The sequence below is a fragment of the Microcebus murinus genome, chromosome 8 (assembly GCF_040939455.1).
Source record: "Microcebus murinus isolate Inina chromosome 8, M.murinus_Inina_mat1.0, whole genome shotgun sequence".
NCBI lineage: Eukaryota > Metazoa > Chordata > Mammalia > Primates > Cheirogaleidae > Microcebus > Microcebus murinus.
The window spans coordinates 45,475,867-45,495,041 of record NC_134111.1 but is presented as its reverse complement, the minus strand read 5'-3'; the positions used below and the strand labels follow the sequence as shown (position 1 = coordinate 45,495,041).

The window sequence follows — 19,175 nt, the reverse complement described above, 5'->3', positions numbered from 1 at the left end:
GGAGTGCAGTCTGCTCACATCTTGATATCTCTGCAGCCCATAGCAGGGTGGTAGGAATTATCCTAAGAGTTCATAAGAGATCTTGGACTGTCCTGTCATTCTTCAGCTGGGTAGCACTGCAGAACTTAGCCTGAAGATAGGGTTCTGCCTGGGCTTACACTCTCATAAGTGACCAGACAAGGTTGAGCCCCTTGTAGGCAAATAGTGTAGGCAAAATTCTGGGGTGAATGATGTCTAGTCGAGATTTGGTGTCACAGCAGCCACATGCAGCTTTTCATCCCAAATGCTTGATGGATAGCCTGGTTTCTCTGCCCCTCCCCAGCCTGGCACGGACTACAGCCATGTCAGCCCAAACTCAGCCTGAGGGCAGGGTGCAGCACAGTGTCAAAGTGTCAAAAGGGAACCCAAATTGGGCCTGTGACCAGAAAACCTGGGCCCCAGGTAGGCAGGCAATATGGATGAGAAACTAGAAGATACTTCTGTCTTAGTCTCAACAGCAGCCCACAACAGGGTGGTAGGTACCTTCCCAGGGGTGCACAGAAGTGCCTAGGTTCTTCTGTTCCTCCTCAGAGCCACACAATGGCTGCAGGCATGCTTGCAGTTTCCTGGTATCTAGGCTCCCAGAATGGTGCCTGGCACAAGTTGCTCTAGGTCAGATGCCTGTGGGATTCTTCATGGGTTCCCTTTTTGGAGCAATGTCTCTGTGCAATCTCTAGGTAATTCCCAAGGCCCAAGACCTGCATGGGTCAGGGGGTTCTCTTGTAGCCAAGAGTGTAAAAGGTCATCTCAAAGTGTGGAGCCCTTAGAGACTTTACTCTTAACTGTTTACCCATGTCTAGTTCTTAAGCAGGCTGGGCAAGTTGCCCTGAAACCTCTCCTTACCTACATTTGATGCTTTCTGTCACTTCCTTGGTGAATCCTAGCATCCTCTCCCAGGAAGTCTATTCAAAATGTGAGTATCTGCTTACTATTCTGGTTCCTCTTCATGGAGGAGACACATACTACCTGTGTTTAGTTGGCCATCTTGATCCTATCAGGTTAAGGCTTTTATAACATTGAATTTAATGGACAAAAACCTCATTTATAAATATAAAATATCAAAAATTCATTCAGAAGCTATCAGAGTCCTTTCACTTTTTAAATTTTAATTGGAAGTTAAAAACACTATCAATTTTATCTATTTTCAAATAAATGGGGATATTGGGAAATAAAAATACTTCCCCCTATGTGGTTTTGTGGCCTTTACAGGACTGTACATGGAAAACTTAGCACTGTGATTATAACTAATTTTATATTCATAATGAAATACTTTATACTGTTAAGTATCTAATGCTCTTTTAATATAATGTCTAGTATTTGAGAAAAAAGTAGGCAAATACTATACTCATGTCTTTGACTGAATTGTATATTTCAAATCACTCAATAAACCTAAAAGTAGGACCTGATCTTCCTGTTCTCCTTTTACTATTTTTAACAATGCAAATGTTCATCAGATGACTTTCTTTTTTTCAAATAGGGTATCATTATTTCCTGGAGGGTTTCCCAGATGCACTACTATGTGGAAATAGCTCTGATGCGGGGTAAGTCAATAATTTGTTCATGTTTGTGTATGTGCGTGTGTACAAGCACATACATACATATTTTCTTTTTCTTTTTGTAGAAACTGAAGGTAACAATCAACTAACCTTATTCATATTAATTTGCTACACTTAAGGTTTTTGATAAAGTGTGATTTTATTTAAATAGTAAGTAAACTTTTAGGTTTTGTAAAACATGAAGCGATAATTGTAATTATAATGCTGTTTCCCTTAGCTACATATATGGACCTATGAATCAACTCTGGAGACTTCATAATAGTGAAATTGAAATGGAGATGTTGAAATGGCAATTATCCAGAGAAAATAGTTGTGTAAAATACTATTAGAGATACTATATCATATTTTAATGATGATACTGAGTGGCTAATAAAACTATATTCAATCAAAAGCTGAGAAATATATTAGTTACTTATTTACCATACTTTTATCCTTGAAATAGCAAATCTTCTGTTTGCTAGACAATGTTACAAGTGTAGTACACTACTAGATTAAAAAGACAACAGAATATCTTGTAATACTTTCTTTTGCCCTATTTATAGCCAATGTCCAGAAGGATATGTGTGTGTGAAAGCTGGTAGAAATCCAAATTATGGCTACACAAGCTTTGATACCTTCAGTTGGGCTTTTTTGTCCCTGTTTCGACTAATGACTCAAGACTTCTGGGAAAATCTTTATCAACTGGTGAGAACCTAAATAGACACATGCTGCATTTAAGTAGACGTATACAAGAAAAGCAATTGAGTGATGAAATCCAAAACATAGCACAATATAGTGGAGAGAACAGAACTTGAAATCAGACTTCAGTTCTTCTATCCCATTAACTATAGCACATATTGAACAGAGTGATGCCCAGGATAGGGATTCTCTCCCATTTCCCCTTGGCTCAAAACCTATTTCCTGTTCTTCTTAAGCACAGATTCTCCTAAACAGAAGTCACATTCTCCCCTAAGCTCAATCTACCCTTTCAAATATTATGTCAGGTGGGAGATGATGAAATGAAAAAGCAGGCTGGGTGCGATGGCTCACGCCTGTAATGCTCGCACTCTGGGAGGATTGCTTGAGCTCAAGAGTTGGTTACTAGCCTGTGCAAGAGCGAGACCAAAATGAAAAAAAATCTTCTGGGCATTGTGGCGCATGCCTGTAGTCCCAGCTACTCCAGAGGCTGAGGCAGAAGGATTGCTTAGAGCCCAGGAGTTGGAGGTTGTAGTGAGCTACAATGACACCATTGCACTCTACTCAGGGTGACAGAGTGAAACTCTGTCTCAACCAAACAAAAAAGAAAAGAAAAAAAGAAAAGAAAAAGCAGATTTAGAAAGCTAACTTTGGTCTCTTCCTTAATTTTCAGCAAAGGGTCAGCTCTTTCTGGGGGTCTCCATGGTATTTTACTGACTCTCTTTCATTCTTAGTGAATGCAAGAATTCCCTCCTGGAGAATAGAGTATGAATGCATAAGTTAGGGGTGAAGGAAGAAGCTGAAGTTAAAAGAACAGTCAAAAAGGTGGGGCATGCTGTGACCAACATAATTACTATTTATGTCAGAGTTCTGCAAGATACACAAGTAAGTTGAAAATTAAAACCGCCAGTTAGTGAAATAATATTGAAAAATAGTTCTGATATTCTTGTTTCCAGACATTACGTGCTGCCGGAAAAACATACATGATATTTTTTGTGCTGGTCATTTTCTTGGGATCATTCTACCTAATAAATTTGATCCTGGCTGTGGTGGCCATGGCCTATGAGGAACAGAACCAGGCCACCTTGGAAGAGGCAGAACAGAAAGAGGCTGAATTTCAGCAGATGCTTGAACAGCTTAAAAAGCAACAGGAAGCAGCTCAGGTAAATTCACCAAATCAATCATACCCCCCTTTTATTGTTAAGATAGTTACAAAAATATTGGAGATAACTTAAGAGTTATAATTGTTTGACAGTGCCTAAAGGCAGCTGGTAGTATGAGGAATTAGTAAAGATTTCTGTATCATGATCTTTATTTAGTTACATTTAGTTTAATTATTTTGTTTTGGCCGGGCGCTGTGGCTCACGCCTGTAATCCTAGCTCTTGGGAGGCCGAGGCGGGCGGATTGCTCAAGGTCAGGAGTTCAAAACCAGCCTGAGCAAGAGCGAGACCCCGTCTCTACTATAAACAGAAAGAAATTAATTGGCCAACTGATATATATATAAAAAATTAGCCGGGCATGGTGGCGCATGCCTGTAGTCCCAGCTACCTGGGAGGCTGAGGCAGAAGGATCACTCCAGCCCAGGAGTTTGAGGTTGCTGTGAGCTAGGCTGATGCAACGGCACTCACTCTAGCCTGGGCAACAAAGTGAGACTCTGTCTCAAAAAAAAAAAAAAAAAAAAAAAAGAAAAAGAATTATTTTGTTTTATTATTCTAAGATGTTTATAGTACTAAACACAATAGAATATTTGTGTTATTTTAATCATCTCAAAATTGTTAGAATAAAAGGGAAGATGTGGTTTTGGAGTCTTCTCAAGTAAGAAACTTTTACTGAACAAGTACATTGGCACTAGGAGAAAATCCTATGGAAACCATCTTTTCTTTAAAAAATTGGTTATTGTATAAAAGATGCTTATCTAGTTCTTAAAAATAGTCTCTTCTTTAACTAAAAATATGTTGGTTTTTAATGCAGTGACTTAATTGCCTTTATATAAGGAAGTGATCACATAATACAATGTTCTTTAATAGAGCAGTATCCAACAGGTGTATGAACATTATAAAACTTATGGAAATAAGGTAATTTAAGAAGGATTACTTGTTCTTATAGTGAGATGTCAGTGTTCATAGTACAGTAAATTGTAAAATGCCTCTTTTACCACTGTCATCTTTCTCTATAGCATATAAACTCATTGTCTTTCCTAAAGAAGAAAATGGCTTCAGGAATATTAATTTATATGCAAGAGTCCTGTTATTCTTGGAACAATGACACTAATTAAAAAGTGCCAACCTAGTACCAATACAAGCTGTGATCAAAAAGCACTGTTTATATTCCATGCCCCTGTGGCCTGTAAGAACCAGTGCTGAGTTGAAGACGGTGAGGACAGTTTTAGGAGAATGAGACATCTTGTCTTGCTTAGCAGAAAACTACTGACCCTCCCTTCTCCATTCTTCTGGATAGCGTATTTTGCAGGAGTGAGAAAGGTACTTTATAGCCATCCATAAATATGATTAATATAATTTTGAGGCTATTGGACAATCCAGTTTCAATAACTAGAGAGGGGATCTCAGGTCGTTATCTTATTCTTCTGCCTTTGGATGTGACCTCAAGTAACTCATCAGCTTTTCTTCCAAGCTCCAGTTTCTTTTTCAGAGAAAAGGAGATATTAATGAAATACTAATTTTTCAAGTAAATCAAATCCCAAAAAGTAATATGAATTTATGATCTTCTTGATACCTGATGGTTCTTTTTGAGTATGTGGTCTGTGAAGCATAACAAACACATAATCCATGTTACCACAGAGAAAAACAAATTATCTCTGAAAGTCTTCACTAGGTAGAAAGTAAAATCATTCCCTCTTACACTCGCAGAGAATCTTCTATGTGAGATCAGCTTTAGTCAGCTAAATGTATTTTTTAAATGCCATGCAAATAACTGAAGCCATTTTAAAGAAAGATAATATTTTCTAGTGACAGGCTAAAGCTATTTCTTCTGTAGCAGGCAGCAACTGTAACTGCCTCAGAACATTCCAGAGAGCCCAGTGCAGCAGGCAGGCTCTCCGACAGCTCATCCGAAGCCTCCAAGTTGAGTTCCAAGAGTGCTAAGGAAAGAAGAAATCGGAGGAAGAAAAGAAAGCAGAAGGAGCAGTCTGGTGGGGAAGAAAAGGATGAGGATGAATTCCATAAATCTGAATCTGAAGACAGCATCAGAAGGAAAGGGTTTCGCTTCTCCATTGAAGGGAACAGACTGACATATGAAAAGAGGTACTCTTCCCCACACCAGGTATGGCATTGCTGAGTTTACTGATGCATGGATGAAAAATAGAACGTGAAGAGAAGAGAATTAAAATGAGCTTAGGAATTTTCATCAATTGAATAGACTACTCTTTTTATTATATTTATTATTTCTCCATCTAGTTATGTGAAAATTTTACTCCATAAATATGTAAGTCTACAGATTGATGTAGTTGAGATAACACTGGGTTGAATGTCAGGAGACCTGCATTTTCATTCTGATACTATCTTCTGATAATTGTCTGTACCTAATAGCATTTAAATTTTCTTATCCTGAGTGCCTTTAACAACAACAAAAAATGGTAACTGTAGTCACCTGATCAGTAATATCCTTTTGGTTATTTTATGATTTTATGTTGTTTATCCCCTAATTTCTTTATAAACTACGTGCATGCTTCTGAAAATGGTAATCACTTGACTGAAAAACACATCCCTCTGAATTTTAGAAGTCTGAACTTCAGTTTCCAACAACACTGTGCCTTATAGGTGAAACGGAAATAATAACTGAAGTGACTATAGAAAGATGAAATAAAATAATTTGTGAAAAGTGTGGAATTTTTTGAAAGAAAAGAGTAATGAAAACAAATGTGGTCTTGTTAAAGTGATGCTGTCAATGTTCATTGGACGTTTACAATGTCCATTGTGATATACCAAGAATGTTTCCTTTTGAACTGAGAAATGGTAGTTTAGGGTTTTGTTTTTTTGTTTGTTTGTTTTTGCGATATCTTTAGGTTGCAATTTATCTTCCCATTCTTTAATCTTAAGGGCTAGACGCCTTCTTTTATAAAAAAAAAATATTTTCATTTAATCTGAATGCACATAAAATGAGAAAGTGAATCAAAACCAATGAGCCCCATGCTGTTATGAATGCTGAAATCTCCTTTCACTTAATCTTGCAAAATGAAAGCACATTTCAAAGGGCCATGTTAATACGATTTTACTTTTTTGTTTGTTTCAAACTCTTAGTCTTTGTTGAGCATCCGTGGCTCCCTATTTTCTCCAAGGCGAAGTAGCAGAACAAGCCTTTTCAGCTTTAGAGGGCGAGCAAAGGACGTGGGGTCTGAGAACGACTTTGCTGATGATGAACACAGCACCTTTGAGGACAACGAGAGCCGGAGGGACTCTTTGTTTGTGCCCCGACGACACGGAGAGCGGCGCAACAGCAACCTAAGTCAGACCAGCAGGTCGTCCCGGATGCTGGCAGTGTTTCCGTCGAATGGGAAGATGCACAGCACTGTGGATTGCAATGGTGTGGTTTCCTTGGTTGGTGGACCTTCAGTTCCTACATCGCCTGTTGGACAGCTTCTGCCAGAGGTGATAATAGATAAGCCAGCTACTGATGACAATGTAAGGAAGTTTTAAATAGTTCAGGCATGGCTGGCCCATTACTGCTGCCCCAGCCAGTGTTTCTACAGAACGGCAACCTTGAGAATGATTCCTGGTTGGTCGAGCTGCGAATGCACCTGCATCTTGTAGTAATCTTGAATAGACTAACCAACTAAAACTTAAGGCCTCGACACTCTCCTTCACAAACCTGAATGCATTTACTTATTAAGTGTGCTAACAATTAGACACAATAATTACCGCCTCTAGTTGGAGGATTTGCTATATACCCATGCTGAATTTAGATAGCAGGACATCCTCTAAGGCTCTGGTATAAAAGTATAGGAATGATCCTTGTCTTTAAGTGTAAAGGGTGTATAATAAATCTTCCAATATATTATTCAATATATCTCTGCTTTAGTTTAGATTTTCAAAAACACTGTGCTTAAATAGATAGCTTCATTATTTCCTTAAAATTTCTAGTACTCACATTAGTCTTACTAAAAGAAAAAGAAATGCTGATATAGGTCTTCTCAAAACTAATCTAAATGAAGAAGCATAAATAAATTATTAATACAGACAGATAAAATAATTGTCTGTACACAGAGTTATGCTGTATGTTTGCAAATATAGACCTAGAAGAGGAATTTCAAAACAGATGCTGCCTCTTTTTAGACTGCTCACTCATTTGGAAATATATCAGCATGAAGAGGCATGACTAAGTCAGAATTAGATGACTTATTGCTTTGGTACCCTGGATGAAACTGTTGTCCATGCAGCATGTGTGTGTTTTCTTTAACATATGGTTTGTGTTGTCAACGACCATCCACGTCTTGTGTCCAGAAAATGAGATGGCAGCTAAGTGTGTTGTAATCATTGGTATTTCCTTAAAAATAAATGGCTACCTTCTCAAAAATCAAATGCTTTGATCACTTATATGACTTTTAAGTTACTAGGCTTTTACTATTAGTCAAGAAATAAGGGTAACTGTTAAATATATTTCTCAAGGGATTTATCAACTCAATCAAAATTATATCTTATTTCATAAAACTATGAAATCATAGTTAAAAATTCTTGGTTTTTGCTGTATGACTAAATGGTTAACAGTTTGGACAGTCCAGGTTAATGACACAATAAGTCAGTAATATCTGCCATCACCAATTAAATAAGTGCATGATGCATGCGTTTCATGAAATTTACTGTGTCACCATTTGGTTGTTTGCTTATCATATTGCTTAAGTTAATTATTTAATGCATTAGCATTTTCTTTATAGGGAACTACCACTGAAACTGAAATGAGAAAGAGAAGGTCAAGTTCTTTCCATGTTTCCATGGACTTTCTAGAAGATCCTTCCCAAAGGCAAAGAGCAATGAGTATAGCCAGCATCCTAACAAATACAGTAGAAGGTTTGTGACAATTCCATTCCCATTTCAACTATTTTCACTACACTTACATTGCCTCATTTGGAAAAAAAAAAAAAAAACTTTATTTGTGAGTTGGGAACAGTGCATTCTCATGAGAAAACAATAGGTCTTATTCAAGAGTTATTTATTTACACATGCACATGTTGTGCAAAAAAAAAAATAAAAAAAAGAGTTATTTATTATATGTATACATATGTTCTAGACGCTTTAAAATTTATTTAAATTCAATGATATTAGAACTAAGAATGTTTTCCTAACTATGTGGCAACTCTTTGAAAATGGAGACTAAAGCATTTATGTTGGGGGTTTATAATCTCATTAGCCATAGTGAGCCTCTCTTTGTTCCGCTTAGCTTAGGACTTCAGCAGTACTGCCCCTTCCAGCCTCATCCTAAATACTTCCAAAATTAGAGAGGATTAGGAGGTCATTCCCACAAAATAAAAACAAATTTAAAAGATGTCTTTTTTATAGAATGATTCTTATGTCACATCAATTCCTCCCCTAACTCTTATAACCAGAGGTTGACAATGTAGCCAGTTATTAACATAGGATTACACACAGCATCTACACTACCCCAAATCATGTTCCTATTGGGACTTCATTTAAAAATCCACTCAGTTAACTTGAGTCCAAGTGCTGAGCCACAGTGTCAGTACATAAGAGAAGAAAACTATCCTTTGCTACCTCTGCTTTGTGGGTATGTCTAATGAAATATCTTTGGGAGTCTTAGAATAAATTCTGTAATTTTTTTTTGACAAGTACAAAAAAGATTGGCTCTGTTGCAAATAAAAATGTACTGATTATCAAAAATATGTCTAGTGGATCTGAAATAAATATATATGTAAAAAATATTTTTTGGTGGTTGTTCTTATTTTTTTAAATCTAGAACTTGAAGAGTCCAGGCAGAAATGCCCACCCTGTTGGTATAAATTTTCCAACATATTCTTAATCTGGGACTGTTCTCCATATTGGTTAAAAGTGAAACATATTGTCAACTTGGTCGTGATGGACCCCTTTGTGGACCTGGCCATCACCATCTGCATTGTCTTAAATACTCTTTTCATGGCCATGGAGCACTATCCCATGACGGCACATTTCAATCATGTGCTTACAGTAGGAAACTTGGTAAGCATATTGCAAGGTAAACATGTTCAGTCTTCAAATTTTCTGTTTGAGAAATGTTTATGATAGCTTTTAGCAGTATTTCAACCACCCTTCCTGCCTCCTTACCCCCACCCCCAAATGGGGATTATATCTACTTGGCTATATTCTACTTTTTATCAAAAATAATTATCTTAATGTCTGTGCAAAAACTGAGAAGGCCTGCAGTACTACTTGAAAAGTCAATAGTGATATTTATAACAGTCAAGATGCAGAAGTAGCTCATAGTTTAAAAACACGCTTTCTAAAAAGATATTATTACATTTTTACTTGTGGTAGAAGGCTAAAATAAAATTGTGGACCTTTTTATCCCTCTTAGTCATCATCGTTGCAAGAAATAATTTAACAAATAAAAAGTGTCTCCAAATTTTCTGCTTTCAGGATCTAGGTAGTATATGTAATTTGTTTGTCCATCTATTCTGTATCAAAACTATGAAATATTGAAAACCTCTAGTACATTTTGTGTATCATATGGTTAGCAAGGCCATTTTTGGTGAAGGTTGCCACCTAATTCTTTCTTTTTTGTACTTAAGAAAGCATAAATTTCTAAAATGTTTACCAGTTGATTCAATTTAGGAATATTAGCTTTTATTTGCTGCAAGAAAGAGCTATCTAAAGTAATGTATGCTTTTTCCACAATATTTGGTTTGAGGTTTAGGATTTTTTATGCTAAAAAACAAAAATATGTATAATATTCTACAGTATATTATTTATACTTTTAAAGCTCTGCTGCTTATACTATGGAAGTAAATTTAGTTTTTTTCTTGTGCATAATAAGTAATAAATATAATAATAGGTAAGCGTGTATAACTCTATCTGATTTAAGGGAAATGGCACTAAGCTTATAGACAAATAAAATTGTTTATGAACAAAATCTTCCCAGTACTTGTGGTGTATGAAGTCTGGAGGAAAAGGCAGTTTGTCATAATGGGAAGAACACTTAGAAAAAGATTTGCCCTCAAATCCTAGCTTGCCATCTTCTAGTTATATGATATTAATAAAGTTACTTTGCCTATCTAAAGACCTTGGCTTCTTCATCTATAAAGTGCCAACTATATTACCTATATTATTCACTTACTAGAGTTTCTGTGAGAATAAAATGAAATTATGTACATGAGAATCTTTTATAAACTATATAAATTTAAGTTAGTAATAGAATCATTATGGGGAAAGTAGCATAAGCATTATGTTCTAAGAGTACATATTATGCCATGGACTTTATCATTACCCAATGGAAATAGAGTCATTTTGTTGTGATCTTAGGTTTTCACTGGGATCTTTACAGCAGAAATGTTTCTGAAAATTATTGCCATGGATCCTTACTATTATTTCCAAGAAGGCTGGAATATCTTTGATGGTTTTATTGTGACACTTAGCCTGGTAGAACTTGGACTCGCCAACGTGGAAGGATTATCAGTTCTTCGTTCATTCCGATTGGTAAAAAAACAAAAGAGTAACAAGCACAAAAGCCTTTCCTACAATCAGCATTCTTGAATACTACTGTCATAGATTTTTATCATGCAGCCATTAGCATTTTAAGTTTTTGTGTAACATTTGCATTGTCAAAAACAGTTCCTAAATGGAAAAAAAAATTATTCCTACTTATTTACCAAAACCTTTATTCCAAAGAGCATAGTCATGTAAAGTTTAATATATTATTCAGTTGCTATACTCTAATTATTGTTTCTAGAGATTGTTACAATTAATATTTCCAGATCAAAGAAAATTTTTTAGTGAAAATGCATCACCTTTTAATTTAAAAATATCACTTTGTAGCGGTAAATGACAATCAGATACAAAATGTACATGCAGAAACTTTTCCTAATTCTACCTCTGGAAAATATGCACATTCCAAAAATCAAAGAAGAAAAAGTTTGTATGATTACTAAATAGGCCATTAAATTCCCTTATATACCCTTGCAAATCAGAGATATAATTTTAGAGTCTTGGGAAATATCCCAAGTTTTTCAATGCAGGGACATATAGGTATATCAGTGCCCCAAAGGAGCATTAATGAATAATAAACATTTTTCTCTATTTATATCAGGGCTCAAGATGATGTTACTTTGCATACTATTGACAAATGAATATCTTTCAGCAGAGATCATTCAGATTCAGATGTCAATATTTTAATGTCAGGCATGGCATGTCTTAGAACCATGTTTATAAAACAAATTAAGAATTATTGGGCCCCAAGTAATCATTAACAATTCACTTTCAGATAAAATAATCTAAATGGTTAAAATATGGAAAAACCAAATTCTTCCTAGAAGGCCCTAAAATTAGCGATGAGCCTTAGAGGTTTAGGGTAGGGCAGATGTAAGAGAATCAATTTTAATTATCATTCTTCGTAAATCTCAATATATGTAATGCTTTTAAAGATCATAATAATACATATTAATTTTTTATTTTCCAGCTCCGAGTTTTCAAGTTGGCAAAATCTTGGCCAACATTAAATATGCTGATAAAAATCATCGGCAATTCAGTGGGGGCTCTGGGAAATCTAACCCTGGTCTTGGCCATCATCGTCTTCATTTTTGCTGTGGTCGGCATGCAGCTCTTCGGTAAAAGCTACAAAGACTGTGTCTGCAAGATCTCTAGTGACTGTGAACTTCCACGCTGGCACATGAATGACTTCTTCCACTCTTTCCTGATTGTGTTCCGCGTGCTGTGTGGAGAGTGGATAGAGACCATGTGGGACTGTATGGAGGTCGCTGGTCAAGCCATGTGCCTTACTGTCTTCATGATGGTCATGGTCATTGGAAACCTAGTGGTATGTACCCAATTAAGATATGTATTTCAGAATATTAAGAGCATAATAGAATGGTGACCATTTTGTTTAGAAAAAAAAAATAAACCCCTGCATGATTATTAGTTTAAAAAGTCTCTTACCTTGGATATGCTTATATTTTCACATAGAAAACACAGCAATATAACAGTGACCCTACAATTTTTATACCCAATTCCATTGTGTCAATTATTTCATCACATTTATTTTGTGAATTGCAATAGAATATCATATTGGAGACAGGCTTAAAAGGATGTGCTGGGAACATTTTATGAATTCAGAACCAAGGAAGAGAGAAGTCTCAAAAAAGAGAGAGAGAGAAAGCCCAACATTACCTTCCAGTATAGGACTACAAAGTGGTGCTTTTAAGTGTTCATAATGATTGTACCATTTCCTTGCCCTTTTGTGGCATATAGCATGCAGTTACCCTATGACATATGGCAGGTGCATTAGTCAACCTGAATTGGTCAGTTCTCTAGTGCCTCCAAGTCATAACAAAGCATGGCTAACGATGCCTGAGATTATACTAATGGAATAACTGATCAATCTTTCTCTCTCTCAAATTTGTTTATAGTATAAAAATATATAATATATTCCAAAAGGTGTGGACATTAATGTACAAATCTTGTGGAAATATTAGGAATTATTCCAAAACAGTTCTAATTAGTCACAGTGGGGTATGAGAAATACAGTAAGTTAAGAAAACTAGTGTCAATGCCTATATTAAACCCTTAATCTTCATTCTGAGCATAATGGTTATTTTTCAATTTACTTCCAATTTAATATCTATGTTTACTAAAAAGGAAACTATAGAATATATTTAAATGAATAATTATAAATATTAATGATTTTTAAGTTTAGCATTCTTGTATAGTCCATATATAAATCTTTCTTCTACCCATACAATTTTAGTCTTAGCAAAACCATAGGTCAGCTCATTCAACTTATTCATTTTACAAATGGGAGAACTTGAGAGCAGTAGAAATCACGTTTTTCCCCAAAGATGTATAGGTAAGTAGCTATTGACCCAGGTCACAAATTCATATCACCCAACTTTTCATCACTATGGTATGATGTTTCTTTCTCATCCAGTTTTAGAATTTACAGGCTGGGCATGGTGACTCACGCTGGTAATTCTAACACTCTGGGAGGCTGAGGCGGGAAGATCACTTAAGCTCAGGAGTTTGAGACCAGCCTGAGCAAGAGCAAGACCCCGTCTCTACCCAAAATAGAAAATTAGCCAGGCATAGTGGCACATTCCTGTAGTCTTAGCTACTCTGAAACTGAGGCAGGAGGATCCCTTGATCCCAAGAGTTTGACGTTGTAATAAACCATTATCATGCTATTGCACTCCAGCAAGGGTGATAGAGTGAAACTCTGTCTCAAAAAAAAAAAAAGAAAAAGAAAAAGAAAAAGAAAAAGATTTTGTAGTTTCTTCCACACTTAAATGAATAAGTGATCATAATGTGTGCTTCTTTACATTGGGATGAAATTGTAATCATGTTTTTATTGTTTTTTAAGGTCCTGAACCTCTTTCTGGCCTTACTTCTGAGCTCATTTAGTGCAGACAACCTTGCAGCCACTGATGATGATAATGAAATGAACAATCTCCAAATTGCTGTGGATAGGATGCACAAAGGAATAGCTTATGTGAAAAGAAAAATATATGAATTTATTATACAGTCCTTTGTTAGGAAACAAAAGATTTTAGATGAAATTAAACCACTTGATGATCTAAACAACAGGAAAGAAAATTGTATGTCCAATCATACGACAGAAATTGGGAAAGATCTTGACTATCTTAAAGATGTAAATGGAACCACCAGTGGCATAGGAACCGGCAGCAGTGTTGAAAAATACATTATCGATGAAAGTGATTACATGTCATTCATAAACAATCCCAGTCTTACCGTGACTGTACCAATTGCTGTAGGAGAATCTGACTTTGAAAACTTAAACACGGAGGACTTTAGTAGCGAATCTGATTTGGAAGAAAGTAAAGAGGTAAGAGTCTATAGATGTGGGTAGGTATAAATACATATACATATATATACATATATACTTGTATAGACGGTCTCCAACAAAAGATGGTACAACTTATAATTTTTCAACTTTATGATTGTGGAAAAGCAATATGCCTTCATTAGAAACTGTACTTCAAATTTTGACTTTTGATCTTTTCTCAGGTAGCAATATGCATATAATGCTCCCTTGTGGTTCTAGGCAGCAGCAGCAAGCCTCAGCTCCCAGTTGGCTATGTGGTTATGAGGGTAAACAACCAATGCTGTACTCTATGGTGTGCTGTATTAAATCGATCCCACAAAATACTCAACACTTTGTTATCAAATACGCTGTGTTTCAGATAATTTTGCCCATCTGTAGGCAAATGTTATGAGTATGTTTAAGGTAGATTGGGCTACCTATCATGTTTGGTAAGTTAGGTGTATTAAAATCATTTTGACTTATAATATTTTCAACTTACAATGGTTTTGGGGACATAACCCTGTCTTAAGTCAAGGAACATCTGTGATACATGTATTACATTGCCTGTATTTGTGATTATATATTTTCCATATAGATTTTTTTGTCATCACATAAAATTTTATTTCACTGAGGAAGCAAAGACAAAGATTTAACCCAAAGAGGTGATAGGTAAATTGAAGAATAACTCATATGTGTGCATTTTCTCAATCTTACTGATAGGTATTTGTTAGATGAATAAATGAATGATCCAATAAATGGATATACATCATCCCATTTAATCCTATGTTAACCTGGAAAGAAATCTGTTATCATCTTAACATTTCAGATAAGGACATTGGCTTAGGGAGCATATGGTCACATAACTAGTGAGAGGATGGTGAAGACTTGATCTTAGAGCCTTCTCCCCCCAGTTCTGTTTGTCTTTCATTGTATCACATTGGCTCATGTACATGGAAGAGAACTTGACAAGAATGATTCTGTGTAGCTCCTTTAACTAAAATTCTATTGTTCTATATATTAGTCTGTTTGGGGTGCCATAACGCTATACCATAATCTGGGTGGATTAACAACCAAGATTTATCTTCTCACAGTTCTAGAAAGTGGAAAGTCCAATATTAAGGTGCCAGCTGGGTCAGTGTCTAGTGAGGATTCTCTCCTTGGTTTGCAGACAGCTACCTTCTTGCTGTGTACTCAGTGCCTCAGTGCACGTGCATGGAGAGAAAGAGCTCTGGTGTCTCTTCCTCTTCTTGTAAAGGCGCCAACCCTCTCAGATTAGGGCCCCACTCTTATGACTTCATTTAATCTTTATCACTGTTTCACTGGCCGTATTTCCAAATTCAGTCACATTGAGGGTTAGAGCTTCAACATATGAATTTGAGGGGACACAATTCAATCCAGAACAACCTACTTAAAAATATTAAGTTAAAACTCTAATGGATATGTAAGATAATTCAAAGGCAACCTAGAACAAAGCCTTTACTTCCTATTGAGTGTTTAGAAGTCTCAAAAAGAGTAGGATGTCCATCCCTTAGGTTATATAATCTAAATATTTTAAAGGTCATAATATATCAAAGACATTTTGTGAGTGATACAGTTCTATTATATATAACCATGTCTGTTGCATTTTAATAGTTGCCTACATAAGATACCACAGGCATGTAACATTCTTTTGAATTATTGAATATGTCCCTTTAATGATGTTTTAAGCATTTATAATGAGTCTCTGAATAATCTAGGTCATCTTCCACTTTTTGGAGTCAGGGGCTAATATTAGAATTATAGAAGGTGCTGCCTTGACCCTAGCTTTAAGGCTTCTTAGGTAATTTGGGTTTGTGTAATGAGAGAAGTAGCAGGGATGTAATGTAGAGACATTATGGTAGTCAGATCCTCGTCACATTTCTCATGTCCATGGAAATAGATTCAGGAAAAAATGATAGATTGCTTTTGTAAAACTTTATGGAATTTTTTTCAGGATTTTAAATTTGAATATTATAGCAGTTTAAACTTTGTTCATTAAGAGACCTGGGTTTTGCTAAGGAACCAGATGGAGGGCAATGTTTTGAAAAATTGTTCATATTTATAAAGTTGGTTCTGGACTTCTATTTAAATAAATTTAATAATTTATTTAGTTTATTTTAAATTTATTTTAAATATTTATTTAATTTATAAATTAATTTAATTTTCTTTTTCTTGGATCTTTAGACCTACATTTAATATTTGATGAGGAATAATAGCTACTATATACTAACTGTTAAGTTAAAAAGAGGGGGACCTATTTTATCACAAAGACCATCCATAACGAATACTTTTTCTGTAAAAATTTGACATGATTTATGCTATTTCTATTTTTATTTATATTGATCAGGGCTGAAAGGAACACTAACCTCTCTTAAAATGTCTATCCACTGAACCACTAGAGGCAGTACTGGTTCTTCATACTTTGTGACACTTATGTCTTGGAACATTACATTAATTGAAATTTTAAATGTTAGAATAATAAAAACTGAGATAATTTAATGCAGCATTTCTCAAATTATGAGTCTTGGCCCAGTTAGAATGAAACCTATTTAATAGACCAGTATTTTTTTTTATTATTTTAATGAAATAAAATAGATTATTACATCAAGAGCACGTTGTATGTTGTAGGGAGAAGTACTGGTAAATGAAGCTTTTACGGCTTGTGCTGAACTTTAATCTATTGTTTGCCTAATTAGAGTGCACCCTCTTGGTCCCTGGGTGTAGAGAGAAGTTCAGGAGTTCTTAAGTTTCAGAAACACTGTATCGGCTCTTTGACCATGGTGGTAAGAAAGCCTTCCTCATCCCAGGCAGAACAGATAGCTTTCTTTTTTGGTTCCCAAAGATGTAAAGCATAGAGCACAGCTAATAAATAATGCATACTCTCAACTCATGCATCTTACAAAGTACTAAAATATTTTAGGATAGCTACTTATATGCATGCATGTCTCTCCTTTTATGTCCTGACCTACTTATATATGTTTGATACAAAATAGACACTCAAATCAAAGTTTTCCAGTTCATTCAACTCTTCTTCATAGAACCATTTTGAAGGATGCTTATCGTCACACTTGCTCTGATGAGAGTATACTTGAAAATATCATTTTATTTCCCGTGATTCTGGACCCCATTTTTCTTGGGATTCAATTGAGTTAGATATTGTTGTTTTTGTTTTTGTTAGTGATGTTAGCTTCTCAATTTGTACTGTGCTCTAAGAAAGTAATATTAATAATCCCTCACCCTCTTCATATGAATTGCCATTGAAATGCATGTGTGTCTCATCCAGCTGAAATTTTTAAAATTAAATACTGAAACTTCTATTCATCCCTAAATAATACATTTCAATTTCTTTTATTCATTTTTGAATCAGACTATTTTTTAAAATTCTATTACAGATTATCATATTGCCCCAAATTTCCTGGCATTTCCACGTCATCATTTCTTCCTTTTTCATGAGAAATAAACCCACACAAAATTGTTTCTCCTCATTGCTTCATCAGTTTTATGGTGTAGTTTTTTTCAACAAATCAAGGCAGAATTTATGAGATGTTCTCCTTTTAGAAAAATGAAACTATCAGCAGATGCCCCAAAAGTTGAAGATTCCTTGTTCTACATTAGGAATGCAGCCTATATGATATTCAAGTAATCTCATCCTTTTGGTTCTTTCTGTGTTAGCCTTTATTCTTTTCACCTATTTTCATTTATTCAGCAGTTACCATGTGTCAAGGGGACTGGTGAATGGGGAATACTAATAAACCATAGCTATGATTCAGGTAATATGGCTTTCAACCTTAAATATGAAGTTTCATATTGGGACATACCTTATTGATTCAAAAATGTTATCTATCATGGCCTTGATTATACCTGTCCCATTTGAATATGTTACTGTTTCCATTCCCAAATTTCAATAAGGACCATTATTTCAATATGGACCATTTTTTTTTTAATTTTAGTGAAATAGAATAGTTTATGTCAAGAGTACTTTGAATGTTGTAGGGAGAAATAATGGTAAATGAAGTTTTTCCTGCCTGTGCTGAACTTACTGAATTGTTTGCTTAATTAGAGTGCACCCTCTTGGTCCCTGGGGGTAGAGCTGGAAGTTCAAGAGTTCTTAAATTTCAGAAACACTGTATCAGCTCTTTGAGGGTAGTGGTAAGGAAAACAGGCCATTATATACCTCAGTAATTATATTCATCCCTCAGTTTAAAATTAAAAGTGGCCACTGTTTATTATCCAAATTCTGAACATTTGTGTTTAGACATGTGAGGCTACAGTTACAATGTTGTTGGTGAAATATTATATTCTGGAGTCAGATACTGACTCATGTAATTCCATTTTAGCTACATACAGTGTGATTTTACCTATCTAATTTTCAATTTCCTTATCTCAAAAATGGGAATAATGTTATTTACTGCATTTGGGGGGGGATAAATAAGTAAACTGAAGGACTTAGCACAGTACCTGGCATATAGTAAGTATTCAATAAATTGTCATTATTATTATTGTTACCAGTTGCATTCCCAACACACTGTTCCAGTTAATTTTCTTACCAGAATTACTAGTAACATATTCCACTATTTGTCTTTTTTTCTTGTTTGCTTTTTGTCCTCTGTAATAAATTGTTTTATAAGGTAATCTGGGGGTAGTGATAACTTTTATATTTTCAGTTTAATTTTAAAATTGTTTTGATTAAATTCTTGATGGTAAACTCCTTAAATATTTAAGAAAATTATTTTTCTGAAGAGCATCCCAACCAGAAAATATAAATATGCAAAAACCTAGATACATGAAGTAACAGGGTATGTTTGGAAACAATTGGCAGTTTGAAATTGCTGGGGCATAAAATCACAGGAGATGAGGCTAAAGGTGTAGGTAAGGGGCAAGTAGTCTCAGTTTCCAGGAAACCAATGATAGACTGA

At 35.2% G+C, this 19,175-nt stretch overlaps 1 protein-coding gene across 8 annotated transcripts in view; it reads left to right on the top strand.

Annotated features, from left to right (window-relative positions):
* Window positions 1–19,175, top strand: part of SCN1A (sodium voltage-gated channel alpha subunit 1) — a 150,787-nt gene that overhangs the window by 90,056 nt on the left and 41,556 nt on the right. For 2 of the 8 annotated variants that reach the window (XM_076005617.1, XM_076005618.1), the window contains exons 8-17: window positions 1,517–1,580; window positions 2,138–2,279; window positions 3,227–3,433; window positions 5,266–5,550; window positions 6,528–6,908; window positions 8,159–8,291; window positions 9,196–9,434; window positions 10,734–10,907; window positions 11,887–12,243; window positions 13,780–14,262. In XM_076005617.1, coding sequence (XP_075861732.1) covers window positions 1,517–1,580; window positions 2,138–2,279; window positions 3,227–3,433; window positions 5,266–5,550; window positions 6,528–6,908; window positions 8,159–8,291; window positions 9,196–9,434; window positions 10,734–10,907; window positions 11,887–12,243; window positions 13,780–14,262 — 2,465 coding nt within the window. Of the gene's footprint in view, window positions 1–1,516; window positions 1,581–2,137; window positions 2,280–3,226; window positions 3,434–5,265; window positions 5,551–6,527; window positions 6,909–8,158; window positions 8,292–9,195; window positions 9,435–10,733; window positions 10,908–11,886; window positions 12,244–13,779; window positions 14,263–19,175 lie in introns of those variants that run through there. The other 6 variants (XM_076005619.1, XM_076005623.1, XM_076005621.1 and 3 more) reach the window with 6 other exon arrangements.